At 46.0% G+C, this 18107-nt stretch overlaps 1 protein-coding gene across 1 annotated transcript; it reads right to left on the bottom strand.

The window, feature by feature from the left end:
* Window positions 1-90: 90 nt before the first annotated feature.
* On the bottom strand, window positions 91-17128 carry prrt4b (proline rich transmembrane protein 4b). Its single transcript, XM_073480409.1, has 4 exons — window positions 16108-17128; window positions 12974-12978; window positions 9386-9497; window positions 91-2268 (listed from the first exon to the last, which is right to left on the bottom strand). The coding sequence occupies exons 1-4, from the start codon at window positions 17126-17128 to the stop codon at window positions 200-202; spliced, it is 3207 nt and encodes a 1068-aa protein (XP_073336510.1). The 3' UTR covers window positions 91-199.
* Window positions 17129-18107: the final 979 nt, after the last annotated feature.

The raw sequence follows: 18107 nt of genomic DNA, 5'->3' as shown, positions 1-18107 counted from the left end.
TTGGCTTTTGACATTCTTGGCACTTAGACCCTCAAAGACATTCAAGAAAGCTCATCAAACCTCCAAAAAACATTATTTTGGCAGCTATCGTGTACACAAAAACTCCCCCTGCCCCACCGCATAGGCTGTACTCGCCACACAAAGCAGACATCCTCCTTAATAAGTCCAACGTGAACCCTTGTTTGACCTGTCTGTCCTTTTATAAATCAATAGTCTCGCTGCAGATGCTCAAAGCATCGATTTGTCTGCAAACACTGATGAACTCCTCCTGCACGGATCGGTCTGCCTCAGACGACATGTCCAGGTCCAGGCTCTCCTGTGAGGCTGCGCCCAGTGTTTGATAGAGCCGCTGTGGGTCGGCATGACCAGAGGACGGCACGTTGCCCGTCCCGCCCTGCTGGAGAAGCTGGCGGGCTTGTCTCTCTGGGCTCGGGCAGAGGACCAGCGAGGAGCCTCCGAGAGAGGCTCGGTAGAGGGAACAGGAGGAAGAGCTTCCCCTCCAACGCTCGGGAGACGAACAGCTCGAGGACGTGGACAGGGAGGGAGATGGTGGAGCACCTTCAACAGTGTCTCGTTGAGTTTGGGTGTAAGGGGGCTGGGGTTTAGAGGCCATCTCCACGCAGGAAGAGGTCCGATAAAGGCCAGGGTCAGCTGAGAGAGGATCACAGAGGCCGTTGCTGGGAAGTGCACAGTGGTTGTTTATGGATAGATCACTGCAGCGAATTGGCCTTGAAGGACTGAAGAGGCTCATGGGAAAGAGGGCTTCACTGAAGAGTGCCTCGTCTATGCTGCGACGCAGGTTGATGGGGGAAGGTGGCCGCAGGTCTGTGGTTGAGTCACTTGTAAATGAGGATGCACCTGAGGGCTCTTCGCCTCCTCCATCCCCTGGCTTTTCTGAACCTTGCAAGTCCAAATCCAAGTCGAGGTCCCGGTATGCCAAGCCCCTGTTGCTGTGGTAGAGAAGGTCCAGACCGTTCAGACTGCTACCAAGCCTCTCATCCATCAGAGTGTAAAGAGGAAGGCTCTCTGTCTCCCCAAGCCCAACGGTATCGACGATGGCGAGCTTCTCCTGATGGCTCAGGGACCACTGGTAGCTCCCAGGCAGGATGGGAGACTTGGAGGCCAAGAGTTCAGTCCAGCAGCTCCCTGCAGCTGGGAGGTGGTCAGAACAGTAGACCGGTTGTGCGACCACCAAGGCTAAGGTGAGACAAACGCCGAGCTCACACAGTCTGCAGCTAAACTGAAAACCCCACCAGGGCCAAGGGTGGAAGACCTCCTCTCCACCAGCAACACCCATAGCATTGAGAATTGCATACAACTGCAGTCCTGCACATGCTAAGGAAAACAACGCTGAAAGACAAACGGTCACAGCTGCACGGTCCCAGTCCCGGCTCTCTGCGAAGGGGCAGCGGTTGTAGCGCTCAGCAGGCGTTGGCGACGTGTTGTTAAGGTGGTAGATGTGCTTCGAATCCGCCCGCACGTAGATATAGAATACAAAATAGGCAGTAGACAGAAATGTGGCCAGTGCTACAAAGGCTCCACGGGAGATGAGTGAAAGAAAGAGGCAAAGTGGAGGCTTTTGCTGGTAAAACTTCAGTAACGTCACCGGTCCGAATGCAGCGGCAAAGTGCAGGAAAACCAGGCAGGCCAGGAAACAGGGTCTTTGGAAGGCTGAGTAGGAGAGCTGCATCCTTGAGCGCATGGAGAGGAGGAGGAAAACCAGACCGAACGCTGCAGTCAAGCAGGGAAACGGTGCTTCGTAGAGCATCAGCGAGGCCTCTGTGGAGGGTAAACGATCCTGGTGGCCGTAGGCATCGTACAAGAGCGAGAAAGATCTAGTACAACCGGCGGCTAGCAGAAACAGGCTGACCAGAGCAAAGTAGCCACATCCGGATGGGCATCGTAGCGGCAAGCAGAGCAGATTGAGCGCCGATGCTATCGTTAGCATCGCAAAGGCGCAACCAGCCCCGTAAACATGCGCCTCCCAGGCCATGCCCCAAGCTGCCATGGCACTGTTCCAGTCGGTGTACAGCGGCACCAACATGAGCGGAGCTGGGATCAGGAAGGGGCTGATTGACTGGTTTGTGGCAGTGTTGTTTTGCGTGGGCTTAATGTTTGAGTGGGTTGTGGATTCCCACGTGTCGGAGAGGTTGCAGATCCCGGAGCGCTCTTTATTACAGTCGGGAAGGAAGGTGACGTCGCTGTCTGTCAGGCTGGACATCCAGTCTTCAGTGTCCAGGATAATATAGGGAGTTTCTGTGGGAATGTCTGAAAAGAGAGAAGAAATTCAGTGGTTAAATTAGTTTCAAATAGCTTAAAGGAGATACCAACAGAAGCTCCTCTCTCCCACAGAAAACACTACTCCTGAAATGCCTCATCAGTAGTCCCCCTTTAATTCTTCGACTTTGTGACATCACACCACGTCACCATGTCATACATTTGCATAATTTATGCATAGCTGCTAGTTTGGCACGTAAGTATTGATTTTTTTTGGGTCAGGTGTGTGTGAGCTGGCCAATCAGAGGAGACTGGGTATTTCAGAGGAGGGGCCTTAAAGAGACAGGAGCTAAAACAGAGCATTTCAGATAGAGGGGGAGTACAGAGCTGCAGCACTGGACAATATGAGAAAACTGGTGTGTTTTTTGAGCATTAAAGCATGTAAACCTATTCTAGTAGGAACCCAAAATAACATTAGGAACCTGAAAATGAGCATAATATGTCTCCTTTAATATCTGAATGAGTAATTGAAATGGAAGACAACAAGGAAATCAACAGCTGTAAACATTCTGTGCAACACAGAAGCATTTAATCAGCGTATCAAAGTATCTGAGCCAGAAAACAAACTGGCTCATATCCAATGTGGTGAAAGCATGCTATCCTCTTAATGTGCTAATCCTGTTCAAAAGCTTGTAAGAAGGCAACTTCAAACTGAACTGGGCGTTAGAAAGAAGAGACAGTGGCGTGTGTGTGTGTGTGTGTGTGTGTGTGTGTTCGACATCAGCCCACTCAGAACCACAGAGCTAGTTTCTCTCTCATTACGTAAGCCATCTGGAGTTTCTATGCTAGTACGCTTAATTATGATTGTGTTAGACAGCGTTTAGCGCAGCGCAGGAAATGGCTTTGCTTTGGAAATTTAAATACTAACCATGTAGAAATGTGTTTGCGTGAAAACGACAGAGACGCCTGCAAAGCTCGTCTGCGCCATGCACGTTTACGCAGTTCAATTTACCAGAGGGCGGCTTGACTGGGATGTTGCACAAGTCACGTCACACGGCAACATGCCCCGTAGATTGGCGAGAGACATTTTTGATTTCTGAGTCGCCTCCATGTTCTTTTCCATAAAACATAACCACATGCTATCTTTCCACCACATAAAAGAGCACATTGAGACTCTCTGCTAGTGGCTGCTTTAAAAAAAACCTCTCTGTGTTAATAAAGGCAGCAGCTTCTAATTGCATCTCTGTCGTTTGCACACACACGGGCTCATCAGTCATTTTTTGCTGCAAGCCTATCAGAGACAATCACTCCTCCATAAAGAGCCAGGTGCTTTAATGCACCACGATGACGTGGATAAATGAACAGGGTGGCCTGACAGCACAGTAAATCACACAGCGGGCAGGTTTAGTGAAGTGTGCGCTCATAAATACATTTTGCAGTAATTTCCTCTGTTAGATTAGAGACACGGCCAAAAAGCACTGACGTAAATCTGTGAAAAAAAAGGGGGGGGGGGGGGGGGGGGTTAAATATGTCCGGCGACGTCTGGGGAGTGCATTACATCGGGTGGTAATGTCACATGCCAGTTTAAGGACCTAAATGTGCAGACATCATCACCGCAAGACCCTTAAATCTTCCATATAGATTGAAGATGTCTAATTCATTTCCTAAATAAAACTACAAGTGGAATTCATGTGGTGTAGTGTTTTTGTTTTAAGTCTTTCTCATCCGTCTTTTAATGTACTTTTACGGGTTGCATTCATGCGTTTCCCATCCCACCCTGTCCTGGTCCCCCAATTCGCTCCTTTTGTTTATGATTTCCCTTCAACACCCGCATTTAAAGAGGGGAAACTCCCATAGGTGGGTTTGTTATTTTTAGACCGGGACACTTTTCTGTTCTCGTTGACTGCCCTGATTTATTTTTTTTTACAAGTCTCTTCCCATGCTTTATGTCCTCTGCTTCTGGCTGTTGTTTTTTTGCATTGCATAGATTCAATGCGTGTCAGCTGCTGCTTCATTTACAGTTAAACTTAAAATCTGCAGCTTTTGGCTCTATGGAGGAGAGTGAAGTGGTTCACAGCGTGCTTAACACGACCGTGACGGTGCTGAGGCGCACACACCCCGAAGCCCTTTCACTTGGATTAATGTTAATGTTGTTTCTTGTACAATTTGCGTCCGTGTGTGCTCATATTAGAGCGTCTATCAGTGCTTTGGCGTGTGTTTACAGCGTTGACACTTTCTGTACTCGAGTGAACGAAGCCCTGCTCTTTTCCTGCCTCAGATCCTCGAGAGTGGCAGAGGATTTTCACAAACGTTTAGCTCACTGCACGCTCCCTGCTGTCTGCCTGTTGACAGAGTCTTCATCGTTTCTCCTCATTCATCTCCTGACCCCGGAGCTGAATCATCATCGCAGGTTGTGATGAAAACGTCAAGCTCCAGGAAATATTACCCGACTGCCAGCTGCTGCATCTTTCACTGTTGCGCGACGACGCAGCACTTTACTTCAGACATCCTCAGCTGTCTTTTGAAGCTTCATCACGTTCTCAAAATATTTTTCGAGGAGCTTTGTTTTTGCCCTGATGCTCAGTTTTTTAATTAATCCTTGATGAATATTTAATAACAAAAAGTGATATGCTGTTGAGATGGCTCCCTGATGCACCCTTCTCATAACGATCCCTCAGCATCGCGCTGGACGGTTTTGTTAAGAGCATTAATGGCATCACGTCGGCATCAGTCAGTACATTCAGTGCTTCCACACGCTGACACGCTGCTGCCAGGAAAGTACAAGCAGTACAGCCATTAAACATCCTGTTCCATACTGACTTTTAATTTGCCAGGAGGGAATGACAGGATTATAAACACAGTGCCCTGAGGTATTTTAAAGGGATGGTTAAAGCCCAAAATCAAAAATGCATATTTTTTCCTTGTTTTGGTTTGAGTTGCTGAGATATTGGCCGTAGAGCAATGTCTCCTGATCAGGTTAGGCTACTCGAGATGAGCCGCTGGCCTTGTTGTGTGCAGCATGCATCAACTCATGGACAAGAAACTTAGCTGGCCTCTCATCCATGATTAACTGCACGCTTCCTTCTGTGTTTGCACGAGAAGAAAATATCTCCGAAACTCTGCAACTCACACCAAAACAATCTAGATGGATCAACAGTGTGACACGTTAGAGGAAAAATATGGATTTTGGATTTTGGGGTGAACTGTCCCTTTAAATCTGGATTAGTCCTGAGATAATTTCTGCCTAATAAAATTTGACAAATGACAGAAAATCGTTTAAATCTTTTATGAAGTCAAAATACCAAATATTTGACTTCCTGTCAGTCCAAGCAAGCATGTTGAACTGGACTGGGATTAGTTTCGTCCTGATTATCAAACGTGATGAAAAGTCAGGGGATCAAAATCAAAATGATAATGATTAATCCTCAGGGGATGATGTATGAATGTGCAGAATTTCAAAGACTTTTTTATTTAAACCTACAAACATCAACCTCATGGTGCACTAGTGGAAAAGCCAAGGAGTCACCGAGTCATTCGGATTCATCATCTGGGAACCATGAATGTTAAATATGCACGTTTCATGGTAATCCATCCAGTAGTGTTTGACACAGTTGTGGACCAACATTGCCAAATACTTCCGTGCCGCTAGCATGGTTAACAGTCAGCCAGCAGACTGATCAATGGTGGCAATAATCATTACTTGTAGCACTAGAGTGAGAAATGAATGTGGCTCCATATGAGTCATAGGGAGCTGTGTTTAATACTCTAGAAAGTCCTGACATTAGCAGCTTTAAATGATGGTATTAAATATGACTGCGCTGACAATGTCATCCTGTCAAAACAGACAGTGGCTGTGTGGGAAAATGTGGCCGGAGTGTAAAACAAACACACAGCTGCAGGCGATGTGAATGTGGAGGCCACTGATAAAGTAGGTGGGGTCCAGCACGGTGTTATGCCAATGACTTCTCGGTCCATTTGTTTACTTTCCAGGGCGATGGGGATGGTCTGGATGCTACTGACTCAGAAAACGTGACGTGTTATTGAATTAGTGCCACGTTTTGTTTCCTCACTCGTGCCAATAGCCGTCGCATCTGAGCCGCCGGGCTGGCCGAGGCAGCCTGGACAGGGTTTGGTATGTGGTGGCTGCAGTACAAGGATGGATCAGAGCGTTACGTTCCGCTGCATGCTGCTCGGTCATCTGACACATTCCTGTGGGAACGGTTCTCTCGTGGTAGGGACGGTGCACACATCTACAGTTAGACAGACGCAGCATGAAAGCAAAAGGGCCTGTGGAAACCAACTGAGAGGTCATTTTAACTGCTCAGATTTAGATTTCATTTTAGTTCCACTGACGACTAAACAGCATCACAGTTAGCGACTAGCTGGTGCACATAATAGATCCTATTCACAGGGTGCAATATGCAAGAATTGGCCACCTGTCAAATTCATACTTACAACCAATAGGGGGCAGCAGTATATCACCAGAGGCACGCTAATTGCTGCTAATTGTAGCTGCCATTAGCTACTTAGCTCAGCTAGCTGTCTGAACTGGGAGCTTTGGACCGGGACGGGCTAGCTGGTTAGCTAGTTTTTTTAGTTAGTTTTTTTTTTGGTTTACAACTGAAATGTATTACTATTACTATTGAACATTCAAGAGTTATTGAGATATTTTATTTTGGGCCAAAGTAGTGGGCACACCAACCCAAAGACGACAGGCATTACCCTCCCCAGGCTACGATAGCGCGGCTAAAAAATCACACGTCAAGCTTTCTCTTGATCAACGAGGCAATATTCTGCGTTTAACCCTGCCCGGCAGCTATTAAGCGCAGATGACTGTGAATATCTGATTTGAAATTCAGTATAAATCACAAGAATTCAAGATCCCGGAGCCGTCTTGAGATGATTCAGTTAATTATTAACACAAAGCGAGAGAGCGCGCCGTCTAAAAAGATGAATGAACACTAATCTTCCGAAAATCAGCAAAACCCATATTACACGACTTGCTTCACGGATCATTTCTTGTGAGGAGTAGTTTCATTTAGTCCTCAGTGGAAACACTATTAGAGCACGGGGGCTGTATTTATGTCTTCACTTCTCTGGGTTTTGCCATTAAACCTTCAGAGGTCTCACCTAAGGCACCTTTAATCTGCAGACCAGCCGAGTTAATAAAGGTGAAGGATTCGTTTGATGTCACGCGGGCGACGACCCCCTCCAACAACAAAAAAAAAACACACAGAAATCTTTAATTGGCTTCGTGTTGATGCTGCATCACGAAGCTGAGAGCTCCGTGTAGTTTTCATCTGATTGCCTTCGTTTTCAATTTGGCTCACTTCAGAGAAAGCAATTTAGACGGAGCTCGTGGAGAAGTTAGAGCCGTGCATACTGAGGAGGGGCCGGTTGTGTGTGTTGGAGAGTTTATCTGCTTCTCAGACAGATGCAGTTCACGCGGCGGGTCAATTAAAACAGATAGGAGAGCCCGTATGATAGCTGTAAATGTGTTTATTTGCAGCGGATACTCTCATCGACTGATTTTTTGCTTGAGGGAGGACGTTCAAACGGCAGACAGACGGACCTCTAACATTATTGTCCTCGGTCACTGATTTGTGACGCACCGAGCTAGAGATCCCCGTAGCGTCCCGTCGTCAGCGAATGGCACATTTGACAGGTCTATTTTTAAAAATCGCTTGACAACATCTGCTATTCTGGGCGAGGTAATGTGGGTTACATCTGCTCCTGTGAACTGGGCTGAAAGTGGATCTGAAACATACTTAACCAGAAGTCAAGTCCATGATGAAGGACTAATACAAAGTATACAACGGACTAATATTTAAGTTTACAATGATAATACAGCAGGTTTACTGTTGAATAATGACATTTTTGTTCTTATCGTCAATCCAATAAACAAAAACAATAAATTGACCCTACTGTACTAACATATCTGTGTCAAAGCCTCATCTGTGCCATAGAGCGCCATTGTTGAAGAACGAACATGTTTATTGTGATTCATTCCTGCATACGAACACTGCTCGAGCACCAATTGTGTATTAATCCACCGCTTAAAATAGTCCCCAAGAAAGGTCCTAGCAGTCCAGTTGTTTGAGACTTGCTATTTTTCTTTGTTTGGCTGATTTTCCTCATGACTGATTGCAGGGGATTCAGATCACCTGTGCACAGGTGGGGAGAAAGACTCCTGATTGAGGAGTGGAAGCAGCTTTACACCTTCAGTTTGACCTTTTATTTCCCTGGGGCTTGTAGAAGAGGCATTTATTTATTGGTTTATTGTCCTAGTAGTGGATATTGGTCATACCCCTGGTTTTACATGTTTTTTATTTATATTTTTATGTAGGTTGTGCTGAGCCTGTGAGCAATTTACAGCCAGTACCGCCACAAAACTACTTTAGGTTTAGGCACTAAAATGAATGAAAGTCCTGTGCTTGTTTAACCTGATCGTCCATCTACGACCTCCTCCCCATATGGACTTTCCACTCTTTATACTGCTTCTCCTCACTTCCTCCTTTGCAGCTGTAATAATTACTCCAGCCGCTAGAGGTCGCTGCCTCACAGCAAACATAAATAATTGGGTTGTGGGTGAGGATGTGCTGTATTGCACTATTGCAGAAGATGACCAGCCGAAGACAACATTGAAAATGTGACGGAAATATGGGAAATGTGCATAGAAACAGGTGGATATAAACGCACGTATTAACAAAATTGTAGTTGCGCCTATTGTTCTCGTATGTTTAATCAATAATAAGAACAATTTGTCACCCTGCCTTAACTCTGCTGTCACTGAACACTTGATCAATACTTGTGTGTGTTTTCAGCTTTTTAAAGGCATCTATTGTCACCGGATCGATCGTTATTTACCTCCAGAGACAGTACGGAGGGGATATCTGGCAATTGTTCCCAGTCTTTTCTTTTCTTTTCTCAGGACTTCTGCAGAGTCACAGCTTGAATGAGCAGCTTTCTCCTCCCATTGGAAGCAATTAAAAGGCTTCAGGCAAGGGATGCGGGGTAATTGTTTTTCCCAGTCCTCTGACAGATTTACTGATATTGAAGCAGCTACAGGACGTTTTATGAAAGTAACAGCATGCTGCCCTCCTAAACGGAGTGGAGTTTGAAGTTAGTTACAGCGTTTGTTTAGCGTCTGAGGGATTTGTTTCCTCACCTGCGCTCCCTGGCTGGGATGGCGTTAGCAGCTTAGCGGATGGCGTGGAGGTGTCTGCCAAACCGGCGTCCCCGTCCCCGTCTGCTGAAGGAGCCGCACCTTCCTCAGCCTCCTCATCCTCCTTATCCTCTTTGCCTGGCAGCCCTGGGAAGACACATGCAGTTTAACCTCTGAGTGAACACAACGGTGCAGTCTGAGGAGAAGAGATTAGCAAAAAAAAGGGAGGTTTAACCCTTTCTGTTCTCCGGTCAGAGAACATCTGAGACGTCACGCTGCAGGAAATGGAAGGACTATATTTCTTAACCCAGTTCTGTCAAACGGATCGGCCTATCATCCATTTAGTTGTAGCCAGTCATCCATAGCGCAGTAGTCTGGCCCTCTGTGGTCTAATTGCATTGACATCCTGATGTGTGCGCGTGTGCATGGGTGTGCACATCCTGGTCCATCCTAAATCCAGACCCCTCGCTCAATCGTCCGTCGCAGAGCTCAGACAGAGAGAAAACAAGAGAGCGACGGAGCCACATCGCTCTGTTTTCCCTTTGGTACGCTCAAATATGTTGTCAAAGTCTGCGCAGGGTTTGTGTGTTTAACAACATGAGATCTGGGACGATATTCAGTGAAATCTGTCGATGACGAAGCCAGGAATAACAGGTACAGTGTTAGTTTATAGCCTCAGAAATAATTATTAATAAAAGATTTCTAGACATAAGGCTAGTAGGAGGAATAATGAGCCGCAATCCTAACAGCTACCAGGCAATGCGAGCTACCATGCTACAGTATAATCTAGGTCATGCTCATAGCGCCTCAGTTAATTATGAGTTTTAAAAGTCTCCCAAGCAAAGTCTGCTTTATTGCAGCGCTGGCCTCCGCACAGCTGGAGATCTGTCCGAGCCAAAGGAGAGGGAGAGTGATGAGTAACAGAGATAAATACTATGAAACAAATATCATGTGTGCCTGCAGTCAAGGCTCAAGTCCTTAAAGGCAAGGACACGTGTTAATAAGACAGTGACAAGGTGTCAGAAGTCCTCATTTTTGTGACATAAAGACACTCTGTGTATCAAAGCTTGAGATTTTAAAGGCACCCTGCAGACTTTTTGGTCACTGGGAGCAAAAAACAGAAGTTTTTACATACTACCGGTAACGCAAATGGATCCCATTTGGTTTGCAATCAGGTTAAGACGTTAGATTAACACAATTGCTTAAAAATGGATTTGAATACAATGTTTTATGTTTGTTGAGTTGGTCCAACAATTCTCTCTTCACAGCACAGTCGACAGTTTCACGCCGGTCTGCTGTTGATCAATAGTTGGAGGACAGAATGTGCCACTCAGCAAAAGCAGCATCAAGGAGAGGAAGAAATAGACTTCAAGCTAATAAACTCGGACGTAAATAATGTCAAAATCCAAATATCAAAACAATCAGCTTGCAAGTGTTTTATGAGGGAGGCAATGAATTCATTACATGTTAAATTAGTAACTTATCCGACTCCAACAGAACCCGACCGATTCTTGATTTTTGGGGTTGAATCTGATTCTCTCAAATTATGCAAGTCAAAGGTATTTTTGTTCTGACGGTAGCCGACTCAAACAGAAAAATGTTTTGTTTTTACAGTTAAGCTGCTGTTTCGTTGTCAAACGACGTGGAAGGAGCCGCAGCGTCCCGATCCCTGCAGCATCTCAGATCTGCACTGATGTGCAGATTAGATTACATCATCTAACAAGATCTGCTCTGCAAATGGGATATGAGGACAGTAAACGTGCACTCACTCACTCGCTCGCTCACCCACTCACAAGCAAGCAAAATTACTGATGACCAGCTGTGTACAAAGTCTCTGCTGACAGAGCAAAAGCAAAGAAGGATGAGAGGAAGAGGATCTGCATTTTACTTATTGAGCAGCTCGACAGTACACAAGTGCTGAATTATCATTTTACTGCCTCATTAGTACATTGTTTTGGCCTTCGTGTCCTTAAAGTAGGACAGTTACGGCTTCAGCAAACGATTATTTTCATATGTCGATGAATCTATAATCTATTGTTCAGTCTGTAATATATCTAGTTTTGTCCACAACCCGATGATGATATTCAGTTTACTGTCATAGAGGAGTAAAGAAACCAGATAATATTCACATTTAAGAAGCTGGAATCAGAGAGTTAAAGTTGAGATGTAGCCTAAATTGAATCTGAAGATGGCCGTTTTGGTGTGGCAGTCGTTCGGCGTATGGCTCCTCGTTATCTTCAGCTTCCAGAAATTATAAACGAAAGATGATGCTGCACTCCGTTACACTCTGCTTTATCTGCGTGAGCCCCCGAGAGAGTTTGTGAAAGAATACATGCGTAGGCTTGTAACAAACACAGCGAGCTCAGAGGGATAAGAAAGAAAGAGGAATGCGTTGGATGGACGTGCAGAAGGGAGTCGGATGCTCGTAATTAGATAAATGGGATGTTACGAGTGAGAAAGCTCAGCTTGACTTTTTTTATTAATGTACTTGCACTAAATTGCATCACGTTGTTGCTAATTCGGCTCATTTTTGAGATGGTAACTAAGGGAGTCGTGTTAACTCCATTAAGCTGCAAGCCTTGCTTTAATATCACTCTTGAATAAAGATGAGAAATGATCCAGATTGTTTTATAACTGCATATTTGCCTCAGTCGGCACTGATGGACTGGTATGGCAGATAAAGTTGTCTCTGGGTGCCCTTCAAGTGGACAAAACATGAAAAAGTGTCCTTTAGGGTGCCCTTCTAGTGGACAAAACATGAAAAAGTGTCCTTTAGGGTGTCCTTCCAGTGGACAAAACATGAAAAAGTGTTCTTTAGGGTGCCCTTCCAGTGGACAAAACATGAAAAAGTGTCCTTTAGGGTGCCCTTCTAATGGACAAAACATGAAAAAGTGTCCTTTAGGGTGCCCTTCCAGTGGACAAAACATGAAAAAGTGTCCTTTAGGGTGCCCCTCTAGAGGACAAAACATGAAAAAGTGTCCTAGGGTGCCCTTCCAGTGGACAAAATGTGAAAAAGTGTCCTCTAGGGTGCCCTTCTGGTGGACACAACATGAAAAAGTGTCCTTTAGGGTGCCCCTCTAGAGGACAAAACATGAAAAAGTGTCCTAGGGTGCCCTTCCAGTGGACAAAATGTGAAAAAGTGTCCTCTAGGGTGCCCTTCTGGTGGACACAACATGAAAAAGTGTCCTTTAGGGTGCCCTTCTGGTGGACACAGCATGAAAAAGTGTCCTTTAGGGTGCCCTTCCAGTGGACAAAACCTGATAAAGTGTCCTCTCTTCACTATAAATATGTCACAACCTTCTGTGCTCCGGTGACCCCCTGCACACAGCTGGTGCCCTTTTCATTTCTCCCGCCCCTGCCCCTCACACATCCTGGGTCCACCACTGTTAGTCTGGGTAATTTCAGCCTGAGAGCTGTGGGTCAAATCCTAAAAACAAACAGGCCTGATCCACCCGGTTTCCTAAAACTCATGGAGTCTCTCCGGGTAAAAGAAGTCATTATGAGGAGATTAACATAATATTAAAGTCAGCACAGTGTAAAGCCCTTTTATCCATGTAAATTCTATACCAGGACATCAGATATTCACGTCACAAGCTCTGCTTTTAAAACCATTTCCATAATGTCAGTGGCTGCACTTTAACTGTTTGGCATAGCGCTCCAATCATAGAGACAATATATCCTTGCAGGTGTTAATGGACTGTGTTAAGGGTCTAGTCTCGCCGTTACAGTAATGAAACGGTGGGAGGAGGGGCGAGAAGGAGCAGGAGGAAGGGAAGCTTTCAGGAAGAAAATCTACACCAGCCTCGACCCCTTCTCTCTTCTCATTATTGCTTTCGTTGTCAGATGTTGTCCCTTAGTGGAGGATGTGCCACAGATGCAGACCAATGCTGTTTTTCTTTTTTCTTTTTACCTGACAGCCTCCTCAAGGGCACCGCCACCCAGCAGACACTCTCCCGATCAATAAACCCCCCCCCCTCCGGTAGAGAGACGGTGCAGCTTTTAAAATTCAGTTCCAGCACACAGACAGAATATTCACATCGGGATAATGTATGATAATGCAGGGCCGCCGTGCTTTCATTTTCATATTAGTCTCCCCCCGTGTCCTTTGGCAAGGTGTAATCGCTTAAAAAACAAAAGCGCCTCATTCTAATGGTTGTCTTTTCTCCACGGATGACCGAAAGCTTCCCCTCATCCCCGTCAAGACGTTTTTTTTCCAACCTTCGCAGCAGCCACAGCGTGACATGCCATGACAAGGAAAGTGACAGGGATTTGTGTTTGTACAGAGATTGCAAAAAAAAAAAGGAGGAGGAGGGAGGAGACTAAACGGCAAGAAGCCATGTTCAGCATCCGTGACCGGCGACTGGCGAGCGGACGGTCCCACAGGAGAGGTGCTGGTTTCGCTGAGTGTGCGCTTGGAATACTGATACAGGGCCACGGCGGCAGCAGCAGCAGCAGCAGCAGCAGCCCTCCCCACCCGGGCCAGCACCCCCCCCCTGTCGTTTTCTGCATGCACGACCGAAAACAAGTGCAGACACAACACGGGGCGCTGCAGACAAAACACAACAACGTGACTTTCAGTACAAGCAGAGTAAAGCAGTGTGGCCGATCCTGAATGGATGCATTCACTTTCACGTTTATATTCCTGTTACTGATGACGTTCTTTGTGACGCTGAGCTCGGTCTCAGTCCATTTTTCAACCTCGGATACAGCAGCTGATGGAAGAGTCTCAATCTCAAGGTCCATTTAGTAGCTGTGCTTAAGCTTTTTGTTGTCTCGTGCATGAGAAAGAACTGCTTAACCAAGATTGTTTCTCATGATTGAAAGCTACAGAACAGCCACTTAATGGACCTTAACATTTAATTTTGTCTGGCAATGAGCAAAAAGTTATTTAAAAACAGAGAATTGAGATAATTTGCGTGCTTTTCAAATACATCAGGCTTTGTTAACTAATAGTTGTTGGGATTAAGTGCTTTATCAGTGTTTTGCCGAATGGTTTGTGTCAAAATGTGAGGACTAAAATGAACTCCAATTTCAAGATTTCAAAAAACGTATTTGTGCTTTTATTAGCAGACATTTTGCGGGGTGGCAGAATAAAAAAAGAGAAGCTAATCGATACAAGCAGAACATCACCATGTCCTACACATGCAGACACCGCTGTGCTGTGTGTATACATCCACAACAACAATCACGTTTTTTATCAGGCGGACGCCGACCCTCCCCGGCTGAGAATAATCGACTCATCATTTCCAGGCTCAGCCTTTGACCCGACATGATGAACGTCTCCGTACCTGCAGGAGGATGTTCCTCTGAACACTCATTAGGAACACAGACACCAGACTGCCACCAGTGTTGGGGGATGGGCCTTTGGAGAAGGAGGTATTGCCTCAATGTCGTATCAAAGCCTCCTGAAACCTAACGGCTACCGGTAGCTCTGTGGAGATCGCACCACCCCCACTCACCAGAATTCAATCACATACTGTTTCCTTCCATTCACGGAGGTAATGGCTTATGAAATGTTGGCGTGGAAAACTCATTATAAAGTGTTTAAGGGATTAGTTAAGATTTCTTGAAAGTGATTGTGAAACGCAAAAATTAACTGAGAGTATGTCAACAACAACGCATCACTCAGAAAAAGCTTTTAAACCATCCGCGACAGATTCTGCTGCTTTACTCTCCGTTCAGACGTCTCCGCGTCGTGGTCGAGCGTTGGAAACACAATTAAGATGTTAAATTCTTTTTGATGACCGCGTCGCGGATCAGATCCCATTCCTGAAAGCTGTCATGTTGTTGGAATGTGTTTGTCCACACGATCAGTAGCCTGAGCTAATGTCTGTCTATTAAAGGAACAAAGTCATTATCTGCTCACCCTCGTGCAGATGGAAAGTCGGGGGAAGTTTCGTAGTCCGCAAAACATTTCTGGAGCTTAAAGCAACGTGCAGCATGCTCCCAAACAACTGAAGTCTATGGGGACTAGTTTTAAAACCTAAAAAACAGAAGAACATAAGAAAAAAAAACCCAAAATGGTTCCATACGGCTCAGGAAGCCACTAGCTCCCAAACGCTAATGCTTTTAGCTTACCAGCTACAGTGACGATTTCAGCTTAAAAATAAATGATCTCTTTCAAAATCAATTCTTTTTTAACCGTTTTATGGTTTATTGAGGGTATAAATAACATCTTTCCAAATCAATTTGGGAACTCGGGACTTGGATTACGCCCGGCGAGCTGTAAGGAACCATTTTCTGTTTCTTTCAGTTGTTTTTTTTTACTTTTTAAAAGACGTCTCCACCTACTTCAGCTGCTGCAAACCTGATTTTTCTGTGAAGCTTCAGAAAGATTTTGTGAATTATGGAACTTGACTTTTCATCAGCATGGGGGTGACTGAATTTTCATTTTTGGGTGAGCTGCTCCTTTAAAACCACCACAGAGTAATACCATATTATATAAAAAAATGTATGATGTGATACTCTCTCTCCGACACTCCAGCACATAAACTATCACTGCAGTAAATGTTGATTCCAGACTTGTTGACGGGGTTTCAACAATATCTGGATTTATGCTAATGCCCGGCCTTTGACTACTTACCGTGTCACAAACGTCATTGATCAAACCAACTGTCGGCAGCCTTTTGACAGCCATCTATTGAACCCTTAAGACCTGCCAGCACGTGATTGATCACACCTATTCAGTCAATCCAGCCATTATTGATTTCTTTAACTTTGCTTACCTCCTGCTATTGGGAAGTTAACCCTTTGGCTCTGAGTCGTGCTTGTTATGGATTCTAGTTTGCGATCGATCCCCACGGCAGTGGTGATTACCCCCGGCTGTTCCTCCACGGGCCCCGACCGGGCCTCAGAGAAGCCTAGGTCGGCCTCGCTCTGAGCGGGGTGAGTTTCTGTCACTGCGGCCTCTCGGGCATGGAGGGTAACACTAACAGTCGAGTCCTGTGGTTTTGTGTCAGACGTGGTTTCTGAGGACCTCGGAGGGTGTCTGCTGGTCAGTGTGGTCTCCACCAGTCCTGGGATTGTTGTTGTGGTTTGGGCTGCTGCCCATGTCAAGGCGGTGGGAACTGTAGTTTCTGGCGCTATCGTCGACAGGATCTTTTCTGTAAAATCTTCTTCATCAGTGTGTTCCTCTGGGACGTGTTGTGTAGTGGCACCCATGCTGGGCCCTGCTGCTGGTGCGGTGCCCCATGGTGGGTGAGTATGTGTCGCATTTTGTTCAGGAGTGCCTGTGCTTGTGGGACTGTTGGTGAACAGAGTGTTTCTGATAGAAGTGCTTGTGGGAGAGTAGGAGTCTGAAACAAGAGTGTCATTGTGGCTCTGCGCTGTGCCGCCGTGTGGAGAATCTGATGTCCCTGTGGGAAGTGATTCTGTTCCTATCTTCGTCACGCTGGTTAGGAGCTCCTGAGCCAAAGCGGTGGGTGGCTCAGAGGCGTCAGAAATGCTCCCTTCGCCCGAACCCGAGTTGTCTTGCAATTGACTGATTGGCTCCGTCAGCCCCTTGGCGGTCGTGGTCAGCGCGGTAGCCTCGTTGCTATCCTCCGAGCTTCCGTAAAAGGGGATACGGAACGGTATAGAAGGAAGGGAAGGAAGCTTCGGCCACCAGGAAGAGCTTTGTTTAATCTTCGGTGGGTTTTCTCTCGACGGCGTCGGTCCCCACAGGGCCTCTTCGTCAGCCACAGCCTGCTTGTTAAGTAGCACAACACACCAGAAGCAGAAGGCCAAGGTCCGGAGGAGGCGAAGCATGCTGTCGACAGTGGCGCACGGATCGGTCACATGTTGTTCTCCATCCTCCTGCTCCCCCGAGGCGGGTTTGGCTGGCTCTCCGGCAAGAACGGCCTGAAAGACAAGAACACACCGAGTGACACACTTTTCATCCGCTCGCCGGACAGCTAAATTTAAAAGTTGACGAAAACTTAATAGGATTCGCATCTGTTCAGCTTTTCTTCTCGTCGAACATTTTTGGAAGGCTGAGTGTGACCTGCTTTTTTTTTTTTTTTTTTTTTCCCAGACTGTAAAAGTAAATCAAGTATAGAAACTATGCCGCCACAGATCACGGCAAGAACTTAAATATTACGGGCACCCGACAATTAGTGGTGTCCCGTTAGATGTGGTGGTCAGTATTTATGTCTCAGATGCGTGCTGTGTCGCGGTGGTTGGGCGGCTGCACGGACTGACCAATTAGAGCCAGAACTTCCATCCATATGTAGTCTATTCAGTGAGGAATGGTCAAGAAATAATGTGTGTGAGTGTATGGGGTTGGGGGAGGTTTTTTTTTTGAAGAACAACCTAAGACTAGAGGGACCCCTTTTTCTTTTGTGGAGTGGTTCAAAGTCACTAGCCTGTTGCCTCAGTGAAAAGTCTGGAGCACCAAAGGAATTTCCCCTGCGAGAACAACAACCTGTATGCTTTAGCTGTACTTAACTCCCCCCCCCCACCCCCTCACAGTTTTGCCCTCGCTCTCTTTCAATCTCAGATTTATTTGTTCCTTAAAGCAAAGAGATCTGTACGTGTGGGAGTAAAAAGAAAGACATCAGTATTCACAGAAATCACAAGTTCCCTTCCAGCTTCTCTGTCATCCTCTCGTTCTCCTTTTATGAGTGTTATTTCACACTTTCTTCGTCGTCAGCCTCTGTACTCCTCTCCGACAAGTTGATTTACAACTCCCCTCCCTTACTTTCCCCCTAATCCACGCCAGTTCTCTCTGCTCCCTCCAAGATCAATC

This window comes from Pagrus major, chromosome 14, assembly GCF_040436345.1.
Source record: "Pagrus major chromosome 14, Pma_NU_1.0".
Taxonomy (NCBI): domain Eukaryota; kingdom Metazoa; phylum Chordata; class Actinopteri; order Spariformes; family Sparidae; genus Pagrus; species Pagrus major.
The sequence above is the reverse complement of the archived record's forward strand: the minus strand, read 5'-3'. Positions and strand labels throughout refer to the sequence as shown.

Bases quoted from the DNA above. Each gene is read 5' to 3' on its own strand.
- prrt4b (XM_073480409.1), bottom strand. From the start codon at position 17,128: ATGCTTCGCCTCCTCCGGACCTTGGCCTTCTGCTTCTGGTGTGTTGTG. The intron at 2,269-9,385 runs GTGAGGAAACAA...CTCTCTTTTCAG, and splicing joins ATCCCAGCCAGGGAGCGCAG to ACATTCCCACAGAAACTCCC.